General features: G+C 40.9%; 1 protein-coding gene and 1 long non-coding RNA gene across 3 annotated transcripts in view; one reads left to right on the top strand and one right to left on the bottom strand.

The window, feature by feature from the left end:
• LOC134737654 (uncharacterized) overlaps nucleotides 1-21552 on the bottom strand; it is a 39672-nt gene that overhangs the window by 2778 nt on the left and 15342 nt on the right. Inside the window, exons 4-5 of one of the 2 annotated variants that reach the window (XR_010122764.1) lie at nucleotides 13435-13566; nucleotides 1110-1223 (exon numbers count right to left, since the gene is read on the bottom strand). This is a non-coding gene — a long non-coding RNA (uncharacterized LOC134737654). Of the gene's footprint in view, nucleotides 1-1109; nucleotides 1224-1865; nucleotides 2008-13434; nucleotides 13567-21552 lie in introns of those variants that run through there. The other variant, XR_010122765.1, reaches the window with a different exon arrangement.
• On the top strand, nucleotides 4773-5126 carry LOC129010691 (small ribosomal subunit protein eS27-like). Its single transcript, XM_054445212.2, has one exon. The coding sequence runs from the start codon at nucleotides 4773-4775 to the stop codon at nucleotides 5085-5087; it is 315 nt and encodes a 104-aa protein (XP_054301187.1). The 3' UTR covers nucleotides 5088-5126.

The raw sequence follows: 21552 nt of genomic DNA, 5'->3' as shown, positions 1-21552 counted from the left end.
TGAGCTGAGGAAAGAGTCCCAGGGCATAATAAATCTCTAAGTGCAAAAGTTAGATGAATACAAAGCTAAGGTGGTGTGAAAAGATGCCCAGCTCCAAGAGACTTGACTATTATGGATAAGGCAACAAGGCAGGGCACAGGGCTGGGCTCTTCCTCTGCATAGGGGATTCAGGAGATAGAGAGATTGGTGGTTGGAGAAAGCACACTCATTCTGCATGTGCAGGGAGTGGGGACTTGAGGGAATGGTCAGGAGGGGCTAAGAAAGAAAATAGCTGAAAGGCTAGGACTATGATTTTAGCAGAAAGGCACCAAACAGCAGGTTCCCTCTCTGTACCTCCACACCCTACCCCCAATCTTGAATTCCTCCCAAGATGAGCATTAGTTCAGGACACTACCACATGTTTATTGTCACTGAACAGGAAAGATCTGGCTGATCTCCAGGCACTGCAGCCCCAAAGCTTGAAGGCTAAGTGTGTTTGTTATTGTTGTTGTTGAACTCTGTTACACAATTATCCATTAAGTCAGATGGATCCATTTTTTCTAAACACCCATGAAACTGATTCCTTAGCACAGCTCATTTATTTGCCTCTGAAGAATGGTATGAAACAACTATTTGGGGAATAACACACAAGAGAATATGTTTCCCAAACCTCTCATTAGTGGGGAGAGGACTTTTGTGTTTTGCCAGGGGTCACACAAATTCTGTGATGGGGTGGGTGGGATGGATGAGGGTTCTGAGAAACTGAGAAAAAGCCAGGATTGGACAGACACAAACATCTATAAAAGTTAAAGGGCATTTTTTCACAACAAATTGTTTGCTGAGAATTGTTTTTCATTCTTGAGAAAACCATGTGTATGTTCTTCCTCTTCAAAAGTTACATGGAAAGTATAATAAAACTATTGCATTTATAATATTCCTCTAGTAAAACTGAACCTTCTCTCAAAACTACCAAATACTGACCCCCTGAAAAATAATTCTATTGTCATAAGCACGACTGAGGTGAGATCAGCAGAGCTCCCTACTCTACAGGATAGAGTTAACTAAAGGAATCATAACGACCTGAGCACTCACATCATTTGACTTCAGTCTCTGATCAAAATGGTGTCTAAATCAAGTTTCCTGTTTTTCCACCCTGTTACACAATGATCCATTAGGACAGGTGGATCAATTGGACCAGCCATCCATGCAACCTCTGGTTCCTGAGATCAATCTGCTTATTTGCCCTGGTGAAAAATAGCATGAAGCAATGGTTTGAGGACAAAATTTACAGTTCACTGACAAAAGTTGGCATCATGTAGATACAATGCCTGAGAGCCAGTTTGGAATTTCTGATTACCATACTATAAATCTTACCTAGTGAATAAAGAAGAAAAAGTATCAAGTCTTTATTTGCCTTTAATGAGTGTTCCTTTCTCTTAGTTCTCTCATATACCCTAGCCAATCAAAGAACCTAAAGGCATTAATACCAAGTGAATCATTTTACGCTCACATATGCAAGCAATGGATAGTTTTTTCCCCAAATTTTAGAGCAAGAAGCCTTTGAAACACTTTTAAACTGCACCATATATTTTGTCAAGATGTGCCAGACAACTAGAGATGGAGTTATTTTCTTGGCCAACACAATATGGCATGTGATTCACCATACCTGTTCCTACAGCAACAAGCTGCAGGAAATAAAACAAGGTAGAAATTATAAATGTATGAGAAAATAATGCTAGAATGCATCATATCTGGTAATTTGATAATTGAGAGTTTGAAAACAATAAAGTTTCAGTATTTTATACCTTAAAAGAAATCGAAGTTTCAGCCCGGGCAAAATAGTGAAACTCTGGCTCTGCAAAAAACACAAAACAAAAAAAAATTACCTGGGCATGGTGGTACATGCTTGTGGTCCCTGCTATTTGGGAGGCTGAAATAGGAAGATCGCTTGAGCCTAGGTGGTGGAGGTTGCAGTGAGCCAAGATGGCGCCACTGCACTCCAGCCTGGGTGACAGAGTGAGTCCCCATCTCAAAAAAGAAAAGAAATTCAAGTTTACAAGTAGAGTTTTATATTTTATGTCTTAATGTTTCCCACCAAGAATAATACTAAGAGAATTTTGTAAAGGTCTAGATTTCAAAACAATGAGACATTAGTCAAAGTCAAAAAAGGAATAGCAAGGATGAGGTGAAAAGAGTACTTGAATGTATTTCTGGATGCACCGGATAGTGGCTAATCATTTTTGAAGATAGTTTATGAGTTTCATGATCCATAAAAGTATTTGTACTATTTGGCCCAGATTTTGCCATTTGGACTATCAACCCTAAGGAAACAATTTTGAAGTATATGTTTATATTTTAATATAAACAAAATAATTTTGAAAAAGATGTTTTCCATAGATTATAGCAATAAGAACTGGAAATAATTTAAGTGGCCCCAAATTAAGGCAATTACATAATTTGGGGTCCAGCCAACAATATGATGATGGTTAAACTATGGTACCATTAGGGCAATATAAGCAAAGGCACAGTTTTTTTTGGTAATTTCCCAACTTACTGTAAGTGGTTATGATAGTTACATTTTTAAAATAATTTTTTAAGTCCTAGAAACCCTACCAATGTACTTGAGTGCTATGAGCACTTGAACACTGAGGTAGTTTTATAAACTCTGCTCTGAGGAACAGGACTGGGGAAGGAAAGAGTAAAGATTGCTGCTTTTAATACTGTGTGACTTCAGACCATTTAACAAAAACTTAATATAAAGAAAATGACAATTACTGCGGTAAGTATGGAGGACAGAGACTATAAGCAAAGGAAACATGTGACCAGATTGTGTTTTAGGAATAACCCTCTGGTCAACTCTGGAGAGTGGATTAGAAGGAACTAAGAAGAAGATAGTTCATTGGAGTTAGAATGCTTTAACGATTACTCTTTACATTTGTGTTGCACTTTATAAACTACAGTATTCTTTCACTCCATGATCTAATCTAAATCCTTTCCATTTAAAAAAAGCAATGATTCAACATCAGGTTTCAGGAGAAATCAGCATGTAAATTAGGCATCATGCAAAGAAAAAAAAAACTTAAAATCTACAATGAAAATACGTCAGAGTCCACAGCTGCCAGGAAGCTCTAAGACAATGTTTTATCCCAGGATCTGCCATTGAGCTGTATTTTAAGTGTATCTGTTTTGTCTTCCTTCCTCAAGGTCTTTTGATATTTTATTCTTTTTTACTTCTTTTTAAAAACAGGGTTGCCCTCTGTCGCCCAAGCTAGAGTGTAGTGGTACAGTCTCAGCTCACTGTAGCCTCGACTTCCTGGGCTCAGGTGATCCTCACACCCTCAGTATCAGCCTCACACCCTCAGTATCAGCCTCCCAGGTAGCTAGGACTACAGGCACACACCACCACGGCCGGCTAATTTTAGTATTTTTTGCAGAGCTAGGTTTTCGTCTTGTTGTCCAGGCTGATCTCAAATTCCTGGGCTCAAGTGATCCTCCCACTTCAGCCTCCCAAAATGCTGAGATTACAGGCATAAGCCACCATGCCCAGCCTGATATTTTATTCTTACTGAAACTAACTTACCGTTATAACCAATGTCAGTTAGATGTCCCACCTTTATCTTCAAGTCACTCATACCCCAACCCCCACTCCCACTCCTTGCCCCAAAGAACAAATGGTTGATCATGGCTTGGATAAGTTTGTTTTCTATTCCCCGGGACCTTTTTACTCCTCTCCCATTTACCACTCTGGCTACAGAGAAAGAAGAGGCAGCACTGTCTCATCCGGGATGTTCCTGCTACTCGAGCTCCACCTACCCACCCACCCACCTGCCTGCCTCCCACCCACCCACCTGCCTCCCACTGAGGGAGGGGAAGCAGTGGTTATGGCCCTGAGCCCTCAAGTCCGGCCTGTGCAGAGTACTTCACATGCTTGCTTTCCACGATGCTCCCTGCAGCCTTATAAAGCAGGTACTGTTATTCTCTCTACTGAGCTGCAAAGAAAATAAAGCTTAGAGAGAGAGAGTCCTGCTAACGCCACACAGGTAGTTAGTGGCAAAGCTAAGGTTCAAACCTATGGTGTATAACCCTAAAAGTTTGTGCTTATACATTACAGTAAATACGACATTATTCTTGGGTGGTCTTCCCAGCCCACACATCCTTCAACCCTTTAACTTTTACTTCAGGGTAAGTAGAGAAGGTGTTTGTGAAGCAACGGAATGCTCACAGTTCATGGAGCCTCTGTTTCTCGTTAAACCCGGGATAATACATTCATCTTATCATAGCAGTTGCTGAAATACACTTAAAAGACTAACTCAATTCAGGGGTTTTAATGAGTGTATAAAGACAGGCATATTCCTGAAATTCTACTACATAAAGCATCTGAGTCAGATTATAACAGAGCACGTGCTGGGCTATTTTTAGGAGGGCTGTATATAGGACATAGTTTTCTGGTTATGTCACAAGCTTGCAGGTGGGCCTTCTCTTCACATTTTAGATAAAAATAGATATATAGATATAAAGATAAATACAATACAGTTTCTGCCCTTAAAGAGTTCCAAGACTAGTTACAGGGACAGAAAATGTAAAAATGAAGCACAAGAATGTGAAATTTGGCATAACAGAGGTAGAGGAGCAGAGAGAGCAGGAATTTAAGGCACCTTAGAAGCCTCTGCTTCATCTGTGCAACACATTTTATTACATGCCAAGCACCGGTGAAGACAATTATGCACAAAAATCAACACTGTCTCGGCTGTCAGGACTCCGCTTTCTCAGGTGGGGAAATCAAACCTCGTCAAATGCCAGCACAAAAGCAGAGTTCCGCCTTTCCAGCAGTGATGACCCACCCACATGAGAACACGCCTCTCACAAAGGATCTCCTTCATCCCTTCCCAGAAGAGGAGAAGAGGAAACACAAGAAGAAATGCCTGGTGCATAGCCCCAATTCCTACTTCATGGATGTGAAATGCCCAGGATGCTATAAAATCACCACGGTCTTTAGCCATGCACAAACGGTAGTTCTGCGTGTTGGCTGCTCCACTGTCCTCTGCCAGCCTACAGGAGGAAAAGCAAGGCTTACAGAAGGATGTTCCTTCAGGAGGAAGCAGCACTAAAACACTCTGAATGAAGATGAGTGGGAAACCATCTCAATAAACACATTTTGGATTAAAAAAAAAAAAAAAAAAAAGCAGAGTTCCACACCAAGGGAAGTATGCCCAAGGAAAGCAATGCTGTCTGCAGAAGACACACAACAAAAGGACTTGCCTTGGACAGGGGCTGGGATGAGTGTAATCATGGTGGCCCTCCTCTGAGGAAGTGACTCTTAAACTGAGAGGTGAGGACAGAGGAGGCATTAACTCAAGCAAAGGAATGGGGCTGAGAGCATTCTAGACAGGCAATCACGTGTGCCAAATACCGGGGATGAGAAAAGCAGAGCCTTTCCAAAACACTGGAAGGAAGTCATGCGACAAGAGTGCAGCAAGCCAGGGGAAGGGGCACAAAAGGATGGGTGGGTCGGGAAGATACCCATGAGCCAGGGACGGTGGTGAGGATTACAGGTGGCAGAGATATAATGACACAAGACTCTTCACCTCTTCTCCATGTACCACGTAGGTACCATGTCCCCTAGGTAGCCACCTTTTCATAGCCTTGCACCATGACAAAAGTAGCACAGAACCACTACAAATGTTCAGACAGGTCATGTAACCTCTTAGATTCTTCACTTATTACAAATCAACATTTTGGGCCAGGGATATGTTTTAAAATCCTTTCAGTTATGTGAAATATGTTAACATCAACAGTTTTCAGACTCTTCCCCCTACTAAAAGGTTGGTAGTAAACGTTTCTACTGATTGAAAAAATGGCTTTACTGATTGATAAATGGTACTGGGCTTTCTGTCCAAACGTTAAATGAATTCTAACATAATCATAGCAGCACCTGCACTCATTTGAAAAATGATAATCCACGTACGTGTCCCAGATATAAGCATTTTTTTCAGCTGCAGAATGATGTTTGTGACACATATGAATTTAGGGACCACTTATAAAAATGATATGGCCCATAACTTGGAAACCGCAAGGCTAGATAAACTCTAAGGTCCCTTTCAGTTCTGAAATTCTGATTCTATCATAATTTTCAGTAAGAATCATTTTTATCCTTATATATAATGGAGCAAAAGACAGAAAAAACTGGCTAAAACTACAACTAAAATCTTTTGGAACACAAAGCCAATTAGGAAAATCTGCTTAAGCTGACCATGATTTACTAAGATTCTAAACATGTGCACTCTGCAGCTGATTAACAATTCTCTTTAATGTGTTTTTAAGCTTCTTGAACCTCTTAACCTCAGCTGTTCTGAATATTGATGTCATCAGCCTTGATCTCCCTACATCCAAATGTTCTCTGTGGGCTTTGCTTTCACACAAGCCCTTCCTATATAATCACCCCAACAGCTCCAGGCTGATGTCTTCTAGCACTGCAATTTCAGGTAAAAAAATTAGCTTTACATTTCCAATACTTCATAAAAAAAAAAAATACAGAAATGAGTCTCCCAGACCTGGATTACACCTTGTGCTCATCCCTGAACCAATTGCTGCAGCCTAGAAGATGGAAATCACAGATTGGCCAAGCCAAGTGTCACTATCCATACACTTGAGAGTAGGGAGATGAGGGAGGTTTCAAAGGAAAAACCAAGGGGACATGATATGGATATCCCATAGACCAAAGCAACATTTTTAATGGCCTTCTGGACTTTTTTTTCTATTGCAAATGACAGAAACCCAATTTATGTGGTTTTAGCAAAAAAGAGCCTTAATTGGCTCACATAACTGAGAACTCCAACAGTAGTTTGGCTTCTGGCATAGCTAGATTCAGGGATTCAAATAACTGAACTCCCTCTTCTTCTCCCTCTCCCTCTCTCTCCCTATCCTGATTTCTTTAGTCTTGACTTCATCTTCAGGAATGCTTTCTCCAAATGGAAGACTATGTAGTCCCCAGCAGCCCTAATGGACATAATCTAAGCTTCTGAACTTTCCAAAGGAGAGTGGCCTTCTTTTCCCTCTAGCTCAGGCTTCAAAGGACTCAGAATAGCCCCCTGGGGCCACATGTCCAGTCAGCCACAAGTCACCCCAACCAGAGCATGAGCTACTCTCATTGAAAAGCCTAGAGCCCATACCTGGGGCTGGGAAAGTAGGGCCTCAAATTAGACCTACAAAATATAAAAGAAAAACAGTTCCTTAAAAGTAAAGGCAGATGCTCCACCAAAAAAAAAAAAAAAAAAAAAAGAGAGACATTGGGGGATAGGAAGGCAAAAGCAATAGGTGTCTATTATGGTCCTCATGCTAACATTCAGCTCCATACATCACCATGTCTGTCATTCAGCATTTGAGCTTCTGACCCTGTTGTTTTCCTCTCTCCCTCCTGGCTGAGCACACTCCTGGAAAACTCTTGGTGGTAACTCTTTTGCTGTAGCTCAGCCTCAAGACCCTTCTTTTCCATACTCTAACCTGGTAGAAAGTCTCTATTCCAGTATGTATTGGTCATTTGGGCAGGATTTGCAAGTAAGAAGCCGGGGTTCGGGTGTGCTGGGGACTGAGGCAGGTGGAGCTGGTGATGAGGGCTCAGGAGGAAGAGAAGAATTCATTGTATGTGAATGAGGACAACTTTACAAATAAAGATAATAGAAAGTACAATAAATGGCATTAACGCCAATGAAGAATGAAATTATTTTAGAGCAGTAATATCTCCCTATTACTAAGGGAGGTACTACTATTTTTAACGAACAAAAAGGAAAGAATAAAGTGTTATGAAGGGGCAGGAAGAAAAGTCTATGGCAGTATTTCTCAAAGTATGGTCCCTGGACTATAGCAGCATGTATTAGCCCGTTCTCATGCTGCTATGAAGAAACGCCCAAGACTGAGTAATTTATAAAGAAAAAAGGTTTAATTGACTCACAGTTCTGCATGGCTGAGGAGGCCTCAGGAAACTTACAATCACAGTGGAAGGCAGGGCAGCAGGAGAGAGAATGAATGCCGGCAGGGGAAATGCCAGACGCTTACAAAACCATCAGATCTCGTGAGAACTCACTCACTATCACGAGAACGGCATGAGGGAAAACCGCCCCATGATTCAATTACCTCCCGCCAGGTCCCTCATGACACGTGGGGATTATGGGGATTACCATTCAAGATGAGATTTGGGTGGGGATACAGTCAAACTATATCACAGCATCACCTGGGAGTTTGTTTAAAATGCAACTCTGAACTTGTCAGAAGCCTGAGGATAGACTCCTTCAGGTAAATCTGATGCATGACAGTTTATAGACCTTTTACTCTAAAGGATGATCGGTCCTTCCTCTCTGGAGATCCATTTCTTGTTTTAAAACAAGGTGCTGATATTCATCTTTCACAATTTGTAAAATGCCCCCTTTCTAGTCTCTTCTTTCAATTCCTTCTTCCTTATTTTCTGCAATTTCAATTTCTAGTCCATGAGCATAACACAAACTGTCAAGTTTATGTCAACGAACATAGCTAAAGACAAATAAGGAAAAGATAAAAGAACGGCTCACCATTTCTCAGTGTATATGAGCAAGGAGGAATTACTTGAATCAACTAAACTTTGGCTTTGAACTTTCTGCTCACAAAAATGGACTAGTCATTTTTTGAGCAGACATGCAGTGGAAAGGGAGCTTGCATCTTCTCTGTTGTACACCAGCTTATACATACACTGCAGAAAGCAAACGTTAAAGTTTTTCATCTTAAGGAATAATTTTTTTTTCTTTTTTCTTTCTTTTTTTTTTTTTTTTTTTTTTTTGAGACAGACTCTCACTCTGTCACCCAGGCTGGAGTGCAGTGGCATGATCTCAGCTCACTGCAACCTCCGCCTCCCCGGTTCAAGCAATTCCCCTGACTCAGCCTCCTGAGTAGCTGGGATTACAGGCACCCACCACCACGCCCAGCTAATTTTTTTGTGTTTTTAGTAGAGACAGGGTTTCACTATGTTGGTCAGGCTGGTCTCGAACTCCCGACCTCATGATCCACCCACCTTGGCCTCCCAAAGTGCTGGGATTACAGGTGTGAGCCACCATGCCCAGCTAAGAAATAATATTTAAAAAAATTTTTACAAATACTGTACCAATGTTATAACCTGGCAAATGTGCAGACATATTCAGTGTGAATGAAAAAGGAAGCAGTTACAGGACACAGACCAGGTAGAGAAATAACAACGAACACTCTCATGGTATTTACATGCCAGGCCCTGTTCTAAGTGTTTGACGTATATGAGCTTATTCAATGCTCATAATAGCCTTACAACTTGCATACTGCTAGCAGGCCCATTTGAAAGATTAAGATGAAGCACAAAGAGGCACTTACAAAGACCGCACTGTCTGAACTTGAAACCAGGCAGTGGAGCCCAAGAACCAATGAATGCTCTTGACCACCTTTCTTCTTAATTTCTGGTCCCAACCACTCTTCCAGTCTACCTCGAAGCAGAATTCAGTGATATTACTGTAACTTTAAGCAGAGCAAGGGCAGCCAGGAGCGGGATGGGAAGAGGCAGAGATGTTGAAGGAAACATGGAGACGGGAGGAATGAAGCTGGACAACCGGGCATAGAGTAGCAGCACCAAAAGAAAAGGACAAGAAGTCAAGGAAGGGGAAGCTGAAAATGGGTTGACGGAGTTCATGGGCAAGGGTGAAAAGCAAGGAGGTTGAGAGAGAGTAAAGAGATCATGACGTTGCTCTGGAGAGGCTGAGGATGAGTTCAGATGATGAAGGGGTGGGAAGCTGCAGGCAGAGGGGACACAGACAGCTAAGGAGACCAGAGACCCAGGGGAAGGCATGAGGGAGCCAGTCTGGGAGGTAGAGCCTAGAAGAGATGCGTTTAGAAACGAGGACTTGGGTCCAGAAAGATAAAATAGAAAGGGGACAAATAAAGAGAAGGGGACAAAATGAAAAGGGAAGGTCCTCTCTTTGGGCATTCCAAAGGCCATCATGCCCTATAGTCCAGATAAGAGAGCATTTGTTAATAAAAGTTAAAAGACTTGGATCTAGCACCAGTGCTTTTTCATTTTGTTCATCCATTCCCTAACAGCTTGTGAGCTTTCACTTCTAAAATAATACAGACAGAAGAGACCAAGCCAGAGTGACAGTTCCCATCCACTCAATACATGTCTCAGTCCTGTCAGTGGGGCAACCACAGAGGAGGGATTGAGCAATAGAAACCCATTTTTACTGCCTTTAAAGGGCTATTTAAACATGCCACAGAGAACATGGCCCAATTCAGTGAAAGAGAAGCTCTTAGCAGCAGCTGCCTGCTCCACTTGGACTGTGTGGAACCACGCTCTGGCTCCACAGTGTCACAATTCTTCAACATGGGGAGGGCTGGCCTTGTGTCACATTTACCTGAGCGACCTAGGTTCCCAAATGTCTAAAAGAATGTGACTGAAGAGTCAAAGGCATACAGACAAAGACAATTTAGGAATATTTTGCTTATTGACCAAATGGGTGGGAATTCTTGCATGCAACGATTACCTTCTGAATACAATCCAAGTGCGGGGCCTCCCTTTATCATTCCAGCCCTCACATTCCAGGACTTCCCAAACTTACCTGATGTTAGCAATCACTTTGAGTACTTGCTTTAAAAAGAAAAGTGTTTGCCAAAAAAAAGTACCCCCGAGATTCTGAATTAATAGATTTAGGCGAAACCTAAAAAGAAACCTCTTTTTTTTTTTTTTTTAATTACCACAGATACGAACACTTACAGAAGTAATTCTTTTGGTCTGACATGTTCAGGAGGCTCTGGTGTGCCCTATTCACCACCTAAACTGCATTTCTTTCTGTCGTTTAGTTTCATTTTGTTTTGTTTGAGATAGGACCTCGCTCTGTCACCCAGGCTGGAGTGCAGTGGTGTCATTACAGCTCACTGTAGCCTCAACTTCCTGGGGCTCAGGTAGGTGATCCTTCCACCATGCCCAGCTAATTCTTGTATTTGTGGTAGAGACAAGGTTTCATCGTGTTGCCTAGGCTAGCCTCGAACTCTTGGGTTTAAGAGATCCACCCACCTTGGCCTCCCAAAGTGCTGGGATGGCAGGTGTGAGCCACTGCGACTGGTCTAAACTGCATTTCTTTTTGCTCAAATAGTTCCCACTTCTTTCCTACCCATACTCTTTACATCACACATCTACCTATGCCGACTTCTAGATTCCCCAACTTCTGCCACCACATACTATGCTCTCCTATTGAAATCCTTGAAATTCTAGCCAATTCTCAGCTGGGATTTCTTGACCTCCCAATTTGAAAGTGGTCTCTTCCTCTCCACTCTAACACGCAATCCAGTTTGTACTTGTCTTGTGGCACATGCTCCCATTTTACCTTGCTATAGGAATAGTACCCGTCATACCCTCCTTGCTAGACTGCAAACTTGTTGAAGGCAATAGCTGTGTCTTCGGATAGCCCCACAGATATCAAATGCTAAGCATAGTGCATGGGCCATTGTGTCTCCTCCAGAAGGAATATTCCCCCCTTCCCTTTTCTCTTTCATACCCCTTCTGTGTATAGCAACAGGCTTTGCATACGGTATCTGTTTACTAAATGTATGTTGAATAAATGAGTAACTGAAATAAGAACTTTTGGAGACTTTTGTTAATTTGTGTTACTTTTTGATTCAGATAAAACATGCTTGGGAAAAAGTACCTGGAGGCATGTAGCATACAGAAAGGAGATGTTTTGTTTTTCTCTATAGGCAACTCATAAATTACAATGCCAAAGTCTTGGCTGTTGAATTTTGGGACATTTTTAGAATAAACAAGCATTTAACTATCTAGAATGTTATACAGAGCTCTTCAGAGAACTAAAGGATACAAAATAAATGGGGGAAAGGTTCTCCTCATCAACACAGAGTTTTGTTTAAATATAACGAAATACATGGGGCGCAGCAGCTCACACCTATAATCCCAGCACTTGTGGGAGGCAGAAGCGGGACGATGGCTTTGTTACAGTAGGTAACTAGTCAGGCATAACCAGGGCAGGAGAAGGCTCCCCACCACACCTCACCAGTAAAGTCAGACAACCATCAGGTGATGGTCAGGCAGTGTCACACTGCCGCTCTAAAATAATAATTGGTTACAGCCAGCATCAAAGAAAGGCAGGACCCCTATAGATAGAAAACACCTGAAATTGGTGATTGACAGCTTCTCAATTAAGATATCAGGAACTGGGCAAGTGGGCTCAAGCATGCTCATTAAGAACCAAAATGGCGGAGTGTGACCTTCCTGGGGCATTCCACCGGAAAAGGGACGAAGTCCCAGGCAAGCATGTGCACACACTGTGCATGCTCACCTCCCAGGCGCCAATAGGCCACTGCACATGCTGGCAGGTCACCCTAAGGGAAGAATCAAGGAAAAAGGGACGCAGGAGCCCGGAAGTATGCCAACATATAACACCCTAAGTCAAAGGTCAAATGCCGCACTTGACCTCCAAGATGCCCGCTTGGGCCTCTTCCAAGTGTACTTTCCTTCCTTTCATTCCTGCTCTAAAGCTTTTTAATAAACTTCCATTCCTGCTCTGAAACTTGCCTCCGTCTATTTTCCTGCTTTATGCTCCTCAGTCGAATTCTTTCTTCTGAGGAGGCAAGAACTGAGGTTGCTGCAGACCCCTACGGATTCGCTACTGGAAACTCGGATAACTTCCACTAGTAACAGCTTGAGTCCAGGAGTTCAAGACCAGCCTGAGCAACATAAGGAGACAGTTTCTACAAAAAAAAAAAATTGTTTTTAATTAGCTGGGCAAGCTGGGCTGGAGGATCACTTGAGTCCGGGAGGCTGAGGTTGCAGTGAGCTGTGATGGCACCACAGTACTCCGGCCTGGGTGACAGAGCAAGACCCTGTCTCCAAATATATATGTGTGTGTGTGTGTGTGTGTGTGTGTGTGTATGTGTGTGTGTGTAGAGTCTCACTTTATATAGATAGATACATAGCTAGATCTCTATATATACCCAATATTATATTATTAAATCATTATATTATGAAATATATTAAATACAATCATTATATTATTAAAATATTAATTGTTGCAGCAATTTCGCTTAGTGGAAATTTCAGCCAGTGTGCCAATTATTACCAATTATTCCAACTGCCACAAGAGATTGTTTTGCTCACTTTAGATGACGAAGTGATCTATAAATTGATTCTTCAGTCCATTCTCCAGTTTCTTATTTCTTTTTTTTTTTTTTTTGAGATGGAGTCTCACTTTTGTCGCGCAGGCTGGGTACAGTGGCGCGATCTCGGCTCACTGCAACTTCTGCCTCCCAGGTTCAAGCAATTCTCTGGCCTCAGCTTCCTGAGTAGCAGGATTACAGGCACCTGCCACCACGACTGGCTAATTTTTGTATTTTTAATAGAGACAGGGTTTTCCATATTGGCCAGGTTGATCTTGAACTCCTGACCGCAGGTGATCCGCCCACCTTGGCCTTCCAAAGTGCTGGGATTACAGGCATGAGCCACTGCGCCTGGCCGATTCTCCAGTTTCTTGAGTTGAAATTCAGCTTTCTTCAGTTCCATCTCGATGTGTAACCCTGGCTTTGCTAGGTCCTCTCCTGCAAAATACCAATTTAATTGGATAATGATCACTTGTCCTTGTATTATTCTTATAAACATCCCTATACAACTGGATGTAATTTCTTCAGCAATCAGGGAGAATTCTACATAGCAAAGAAATCTTTTCCAGATATACTTTTGAGATTGTGTATTAGTATTATGATATAAAACTACAAAACAGCCATGTTCTGATGTTGACTGTGTAACTATGACCACATTATGGCAAGCATACATTCACATTAAAAAAAAAACTTTAAAAACACAATTATCCAATGTTTCTTAACATCCAGCTGTTTGGCATTACAAAAACAAAACATCTGGCTAGCAATTACATGTATTTAGTTATCACGAAGATATTTTGCTTCCTATAAGACTGTATAAGAATCTTAAAAATCTTATTAAATTTTTTTGATAATCACCTCCATGGTCAAAGTAATCAAGGTAACAGAAATTTGAAATGTAAATTGTTTCCTGCCTTCAAACAATGCTCAGTGTTGTTGGCTCTAACCTCGGATGAATGCATAGCTTGTAAATTTCTTCTGAATGCATGGCATTCCAATCTTCACAAGTGAGGACTTTAAATAGCAGCTTATCATTATGTCAAAATTCCTTAATGCTTTTACACCAGAAAGAAGGAATATAAGGAAAATAAGAAATCAAATGGTTCCAGACCATCACACTGCTATTTATATGGTAAATGGGACACACAGTGACCTCTAAGAATTGTAATTGTTCAACTGTACAATACAGCTGGTACATATAAAAGATGAGTTCTTTAGGAACTAGTTAAACAAAAAGATTCATTTGGAACTAGCTCTAATGCCTTTCAGTTACATAATGTAAGATGTGAAAAACTTCTATGCATATGTCCTGTGGCATTATACAAAAATAGCATCTCTCAGTGCAACTTGATCACCAGATAATACTGAGGATGGAGACAGGTAACAAGTAACAATAAATTGTGGCTATGCAGCTTTAACCAGAAAAAAGAAAAAAGTAACCTGGTAAACTCTCCAGTTAGTAATCAGGCTCCTTTCATTCATTTGAATTATAAATACAGAGAGAAGAAAAGAAAGAAAAGATCCACAAATATTTTACCTCAATTAATTCCAACAGAATGTTGGAACGTGTATGTCAGACTCGACCGTTATTAAGCCTGGTATATAATTACAGCAAAACATCTTGCAGAATCTTGAAGCAATCATTTTCATTTTTCATTTCTACTTTGTGGCTAAAAATTACCTTTTCAAATTTTGATGAGTAATCCACATCAATTTTGGATATTTTAAAAGTCACATAGACCTGAAGACATTATAAAATTTATAAAAACATTCAGATACAGGTAACTGTAGTTATCAGATAGGATGCTACAATATTAGCACTGCTTTTTTAGAATGATACCTATGTGGTAAGTAGAAAAACAAATGTATACCCTTTATCCTCCTCAGTTATATCTGTATGACTGAAATAGCACCTGAGGCAGAATATTCTGTGTTGGAACAAAATAATCATTTGAATGTGAAATGTTGTATGCCAGTCAAGACAGCTCTGATGCTCTCCTTTACCAGAATGTAAGCTCTTTGAGGGCAGAATTATTTGCATGCCCAGTGCTGATCACTTCTGTGCCTAGAATAGTATCTGACATATATTTAGGTGCTCACTAAATATTTGTTGAATGTATGAGTGAATTCAGTCTTTGAACAAATACTTCCTGAGAGTCTTTCTTTTTGTGTGTGGAGACAGGGTCTCACTCTATCGCCCAGGCTAGAGTACAGTGGTGCAATCTCAGCTCACTGCAACCTCTGCCTTCCAGGTTCAAGTGATCCTTCCACCTCAGCCTCCTGAGTAGCTGGAATTGCAGATGCACGACACAATACCCAGCTAATTTTTGTGTTTTTAGTAGAGACGAGGTTTTGCCATGTTTCCCAGGCTGGTCTTGAACTCCTGAGCTCAGGCAATCCACCGGCCTCGGCCTCCCAAAGTGTTGAGATTGCAGGCATGAGCCACTGCGCCTAGCCTGAGAGTCTTGGTTAACTATCACAGGTGTGATACCTAAATATAGGATACTACGATACTTGGCCTTCAGAGAAAATAGAGGGCATTTCAAACCAGGTGACCACAAACCTACTGTTTATACTGTAGGTAATTTGAAAGGAAAACAAAAAAAAGAAACAATTGAGAACTTAGCCTTGGTTCCTTCTGTGAAAGCAGCAGAGTAAGATAGTAAGGAGGAACTTCAGGAAATTTAGCCTGAGGTTGTGAACAGTCAGTCCGTTGTGGTTCAGTCTAGACATTTTGGGAGAAGAAAAAGGGGACTAGCAAGATTTCACACAACTATATGCGTGGCCATGTTATTGTTTGTTTGCTTTTAATTGTTGTCTAAATTTCTGATTTCTGAAAGGGGCTCTAGCAGAAACGCTAAACACCTGAAAGAAGCTACTCTGGCCATGTTGGTCATCAAAACAAACCAGGAAGAATTACCTGTTCTCATAAGAGTTCAAGTCCAGTTTTTCCAACTCCAGAGACAGAACATTTGCCTGAGAAATGAAACTTTCTGAGGGTCATCCAAAACAAGCCCAAAAGCCTTTTGAGGTTCTCCAACTGCTACTTACCTTCTACCATAATTCTGCTTATAATTATAAGTTTGTCTGATATGATCCCTGATCCATTTTTTTTACATATATCAATTTTTCTATTTTATAGTTGTGCTAGGAATGGTTTAAAGTTGTGGTGTCATAGAAGTTAAATCAGACAAACTTTTTTAAGTGCCACCAAAATTACCTGAAATGTGTGTGTGTATATATATACACATATACATATACATACGTATTCTTTATATAGCTTATCTCTGATTCATTTCATTGGGTTTAACACAGTGGGATGTGTTAAAATATAAATAAATTGCATCTTTTTCTGTGATTAGTAAAAAGCTGTTCCTAAGATTTGCTTAGCCTCTTGCTGTGTGCAATTGCCAGTGGATCCCATTAAAGGGTTGGTTTGATGCTGGCTAATCTGAATTCCCAGCAGTTCAGGTTGAAGAAATTGTTTCAGGGCACTGAGACCAATCAGGAGAAAAGACACCCAACAACAGAATTGCTATAGGATTGTCACACTATCTGTTTACATTTCGATGATACTGTTTAGAAGACAATGTTCAGGCAGGCACTATTCTTGCTGAATGTTTAATGTGCCCAAGTATCAAACTGAGTGCTCTACTGCAGGACTCCAGGTGTGTCTTCTTTCTTTAAGCTTAGGCAGAAAGCACAGCAGCCTCCCACTGCTGTTGTATAATTCATTCCAAGCTTTGCTTGATTTTGTGGACCCAGACAGTGCCCCTACCTAAGCTACCTCTAAGTAACACACACCCTTGACTCAACACGAAGCCAGCCCCGCCCACTTCTGCATGTAAACACCCAAAGTGCTTGCCTTCCAGAGGGTGGTTTCTCACAGCAGTGAGTAGGAATAAACATTGAGTCAGACAAATGATCAATGGCTGCTCTTTGGAGAAACCAGTACTCTTTGCTTTGCTTTTAGATGGGTGAGCTCAGAGGCACTAGAAGATTCGTCTCTATAGCATCATTTATTCTGGGGCAACAAAAAATGGTTTGGCAGTCTCTTCCAATTGTTTTTATTTTGTATTATTTGATATATTTACTATATGACCCAGCTATCCTACTCCTAGGTATTTACCTAAGATCAATGAAAACATTCTCGTAGAAAAATGGGTACACCTCTATTCATAATCACCAAAAATGGGAGGCAATCCAAATGCTCTTCAATCAGTGAATGGATACATAGCCATTGGATGGAATGCTACTCAGCAATAAAAAGGAGCAAACCACTGATACATGCAACAACTTGGATGAATCTCAAAGGCATTAGGCTGAATGAAAAAAGCCAATCTCAAAAAGTGGCATACTGTATGATTCCATTAATACAACACTTTCAAAAATATGTGTACAACCATAGCAACAAAGAACAGATCAATACTTACCAAGGATTTGTGAGAGCAGAGGATTGACCTAGAGGTTGATGGAATTATTCTGTATCCTGAATGTGGTAGTGGTTACACAAATCTCTGCAAGTGTCAAAACTCATAGAATAGGCTGGGTGCAGTGGCTCATGCCTCTAATCCCAGCACTTTGGGAGGCCAAGGTGGGTGGATCACCTGAGGTCAGGAGTTTAAGACCAGCCTGGCCAACATGGCGAAACCCCGTCTCTACTTAAAAAAAAAAAAAAAATTAGCCAGGCGTGGTGGTGTGTGCCTGTAATGCCAGCTACTCGGGAGTTTGAGGCAGGAGAATCGCTTGAACCCGGGAGGCAGAGATCACAGTGAGCTGAGATTGCGCCACTGCATTCCAGCCTGGGTGACAGAGGGAGACTCTGTCTCAAAAAAAAAAAAAAAAAAAAATCACTCATAGGATAAAAAATCAAAAGTCAATGTCAACTTTACTGTTTGTGAATTTAAATAATCCAAAACAGACACACACTGAGTGGTGCGAATAGCAGAAAACGAATATTTGAAGAGACCATAGGTGAAAATTGTCCAGAGTTCTTCCACCATTTCTGAGGAGTGATGGCCCAGGGAGAGAACGAAACCTGCAGAAGTGAGTGCATCTCAGCACAGATGACAAGCTCTCTAGCTGCTCTTGGAACCAGAGTGATGCATCCACCACCATCCCTCTGGATACAGACAGAAGCCGTGGAGTATGATTACCATTTGAGGGGTTCCAATGACTCCCCACCACCACCCCTTAGCCTGCCATAACTTGAAATTGTTAGCATTAGAGACCTTCCCCAGGCTTAAAGCAGGTGTCTTCATTGTGCTATTCCCATATAAACATGCTAACTAGGAAAAAGAATCCATTATCACTTTACCAAGAGGTTTTTCAAATAAAGTAGACTGAGAATTCTGGGAGAACAGCACACAAGGCAGCTGTATTTGCTGAAAGGACAGAGAGGAGAAGGCTGGACCAAGGGAAGTTACCAAGTAAGGGAGCCCTAAGGAAATCAGCGGAAGTGACAAAGGCCACCAGTGAGGACAGTTCCCCAAGAGAGGACAAGGCAGCCGTGTCAACACAATTCATTGCCCATAAACACCATGTCTGTGTCCATCAACATTAAAATCAGCCCAAGCTGCAGAGCACATGAACTATGCATAATGGATCTCATAATTTAAACCTGACTGATTTTAAGTTCCTCAGAGACAGGACCTATTTATCTCAGGGTAGTGATCCTTCCTGTGCTCCCAGAAGGAGCTTAATAGTTTTCCAAATGAATGGAATGGATGATTGAACAGCAAAGTTTATTAAGGAGGTCAGACTGATGGTGACAACACCTCAACCAAATCCCTTTCAAGTTTCTCTTTCCCATTTTCCACCCTGAAACGCTTTGGTCCATAAACCAAATTCTCATACCTTGTCAGAGCAGAAGCACTGCCTTAGAACCACATAAACACTTCCTCTGAGTTTACAGAAGTGGATTAAATGAACAGGGCAATATCATATATTTTTCTCAGTAGTTGGGACAATTTTTCATGGACTATGTTTTCTTCCTCTTTAACCTGTCCCGCCTTGACCTACCTTGTCCCTGCCATGTCCTCGCTCTACCATGCTAAAAATTCATTTTACTATTCTCAAGAAACATTCTCCTCCTCTGGAAAATAGCAAAGTTTAGAGACCAACTATGTTTCTGAAATCCAATCTCAAAAATGACTCCAATACCATCTAAATGTGTTGACCAGGCAGGGCGTGATGGCTCACGCCTGTAATCCCAGCACTTTGGGAGGCCAAGGCAAGAGGATTGTTTGAGTTCTAGACCAGCCTGGGCAACACAGTGAGACCTCGTATCTATTATTTTTAAAAAATAAATAAATAAAAAAAAATGTGTTGACTGTCTAAGAGTTGAGGTAGGTAATTGGACATAGGTTTCATTTGCTCTGTTCTGGAATTAGCATCTTTCTTTTACCTTTCACTACCACACACATTAGTCTTCTTTTTTCCTTCCTTTTTTTTAATATGGACATCAGAACAATTATTCAGTTATTATACAGATGCACCAATACACATCGCCAAAGGACATAATAGACAATAATCCTTATTACATTTATCTTCATACACAAAGGATATTTCCCTTTGAACAATGCCTTTCTCCGATAAACTTGTTTAGGACAGGAAGCAGTTACATAGAATTCTATCTCCAGCAAGTATTGTCTGGTTGTCTGGGTGCTTTTTACTGTCAGTTTTTATTGAAATTATATTTTTTATGTATGCATGCACGTTTACTATAGACCATACATACAGTAATCACACACAAACACGTGAACTGTGACTCTGTCTGAAGACTTCTGTACTATGCGGAAGCATGAAAATGTTAAGCAGGCATCACTGGTACTGGCTCCAGCCACATAGTATCTCTTTTCATTAAAACAGAACTTTTTTCAGCAGTAAGAGCATGGCAAGACCTGAAGGAGGTCCAGCCTTCTGGCATAGAAGTGGAGACACAGCTCTACTGTTTAACACTGAAATGCTATTTATTAGATAAACATTACATTGAAATAGCCAAAGAACATACAAGGCCATTACAAGAGTGAGCTTTTTTTTTTTTTTTTTTTTTTTGCCACCACTTATTTCTTTTTATGTTATCTCCTTAAAGAAGGACTTTCATACCAGAGCAACCTTGAGGAAAATGAGACCCACAAAAACAGCATTCATGGTGGTGATTTTCTAGACCCTCCATTCTATTATTTTGGATATTTCCTTTTGAACATGGCTTTCTTTCCCACAGCTATGCTTGGCCTCCTGGTTTGCAATGACGTTATGTCTGTGTTGGTGACTTCCCCAACTGCCACTGGGAAAATTAGTGCCACAAATTTGACATAAAGAGCTAAATTCTAGCCTCAGTTGTTTCACTCTAATTCAAGGACTCTTTGGCTGTAAATGTAGTCCTGATACCGTATTTTTTTTTTTACTACTTTCAGGAAAGGATGAAAAAACAAAGGCAAAAATAAAATCCATATGCCAGATATATATCACCAATATTGTATCCAATTCCTCCCAACTTTATCAGCAAATATTTATCAGGCACCTTTCATTTGAAAGACAGCAGGGGCTACTAGAAAATGAGAAACAATATTATTGTCAAAGAACTTTTGATCTATAGGAACACAAGAGGAAGAAAATCTGACTACCATAGATGTAACCACTTCTAGGAGTGTACTGAAAGAAAAATACAAACACATGGAAATTGGGAGAATGAAGAAAGTAGATTAATAAAGCTTTCATGAAGAAAAATGATTTGAGCTGGATCTTAAAGAATGATTAAAAGTCCAAAAGTATGAAATTGGAGAAAATAGAGGAGAACAACATACCACATCAGAAACAAGCTAATGAGGTGCATCTTGAAGAACAGCGTGTGGCCATGTACCATTTGGGCAGCATACGCTGCCTTCATGTGGCTCTCCAGCTCTGGCTCATGCTAACCAGTGTCCCAGGCTTTTAAGGGAAGGGTTGACTTGACCTGCAATTGGCATGGCCCAAGAGAGCCAAGGTCAGAAAAAAATTAGGTTAGAACTGCCAGGCGTGGTGGCAATCCCAGCATTTTGGGAGGCTGAGGTGGGTGGATCACTTGAGGTCAGGAGTTTGAGACCAGCCTGGCCAATATGGTGAAATATCTCTACTAAAAATGCTAAAATTATCTGGGTGTGGTGGCACACGACTGTAATCCCAGCTACTTAGGAGGCTGAGGCAGGAGAATTGCTTGAACTCAGGAGGTGGAGGTTGCAGTGAGCCGAGAGTGTACCACTGCACTGCAACCTGGGCAACAGAGTGAGACTCCGTCTCAAAAGAAAAAAAAAGAAAAGAAAAAGAAATTAGTTTGGACCTATTTCTAATCTAAAGAATCAGAAGACAGATCCTAAGAACGTTAAGATAAATGGAATATATATTGCTAAAAATGAATAAAAACTTCAAACTCCTGAAGCTCAC

Source organism: Pongo pygmaeus, chromosome 10 (assembly GCF_028885625.2).
Source record: "Pongo pygmaeus isolate AG05252 chromosome 10, NHGRI_mPonPyg2-v2.0_pri, whole genome shotgun sequence".
Lineage (NCBI taxonomy): Eukaryota > Metazoa > Chordata > Mammalia > Primates > Hominidae > Pongo > Pongo pygmaeus.
The sequence above is the reverse complement of the archived record's forward strand: the minus strand, read 5'-3'. Positions and strand labels throughout refer to the sequence as shown.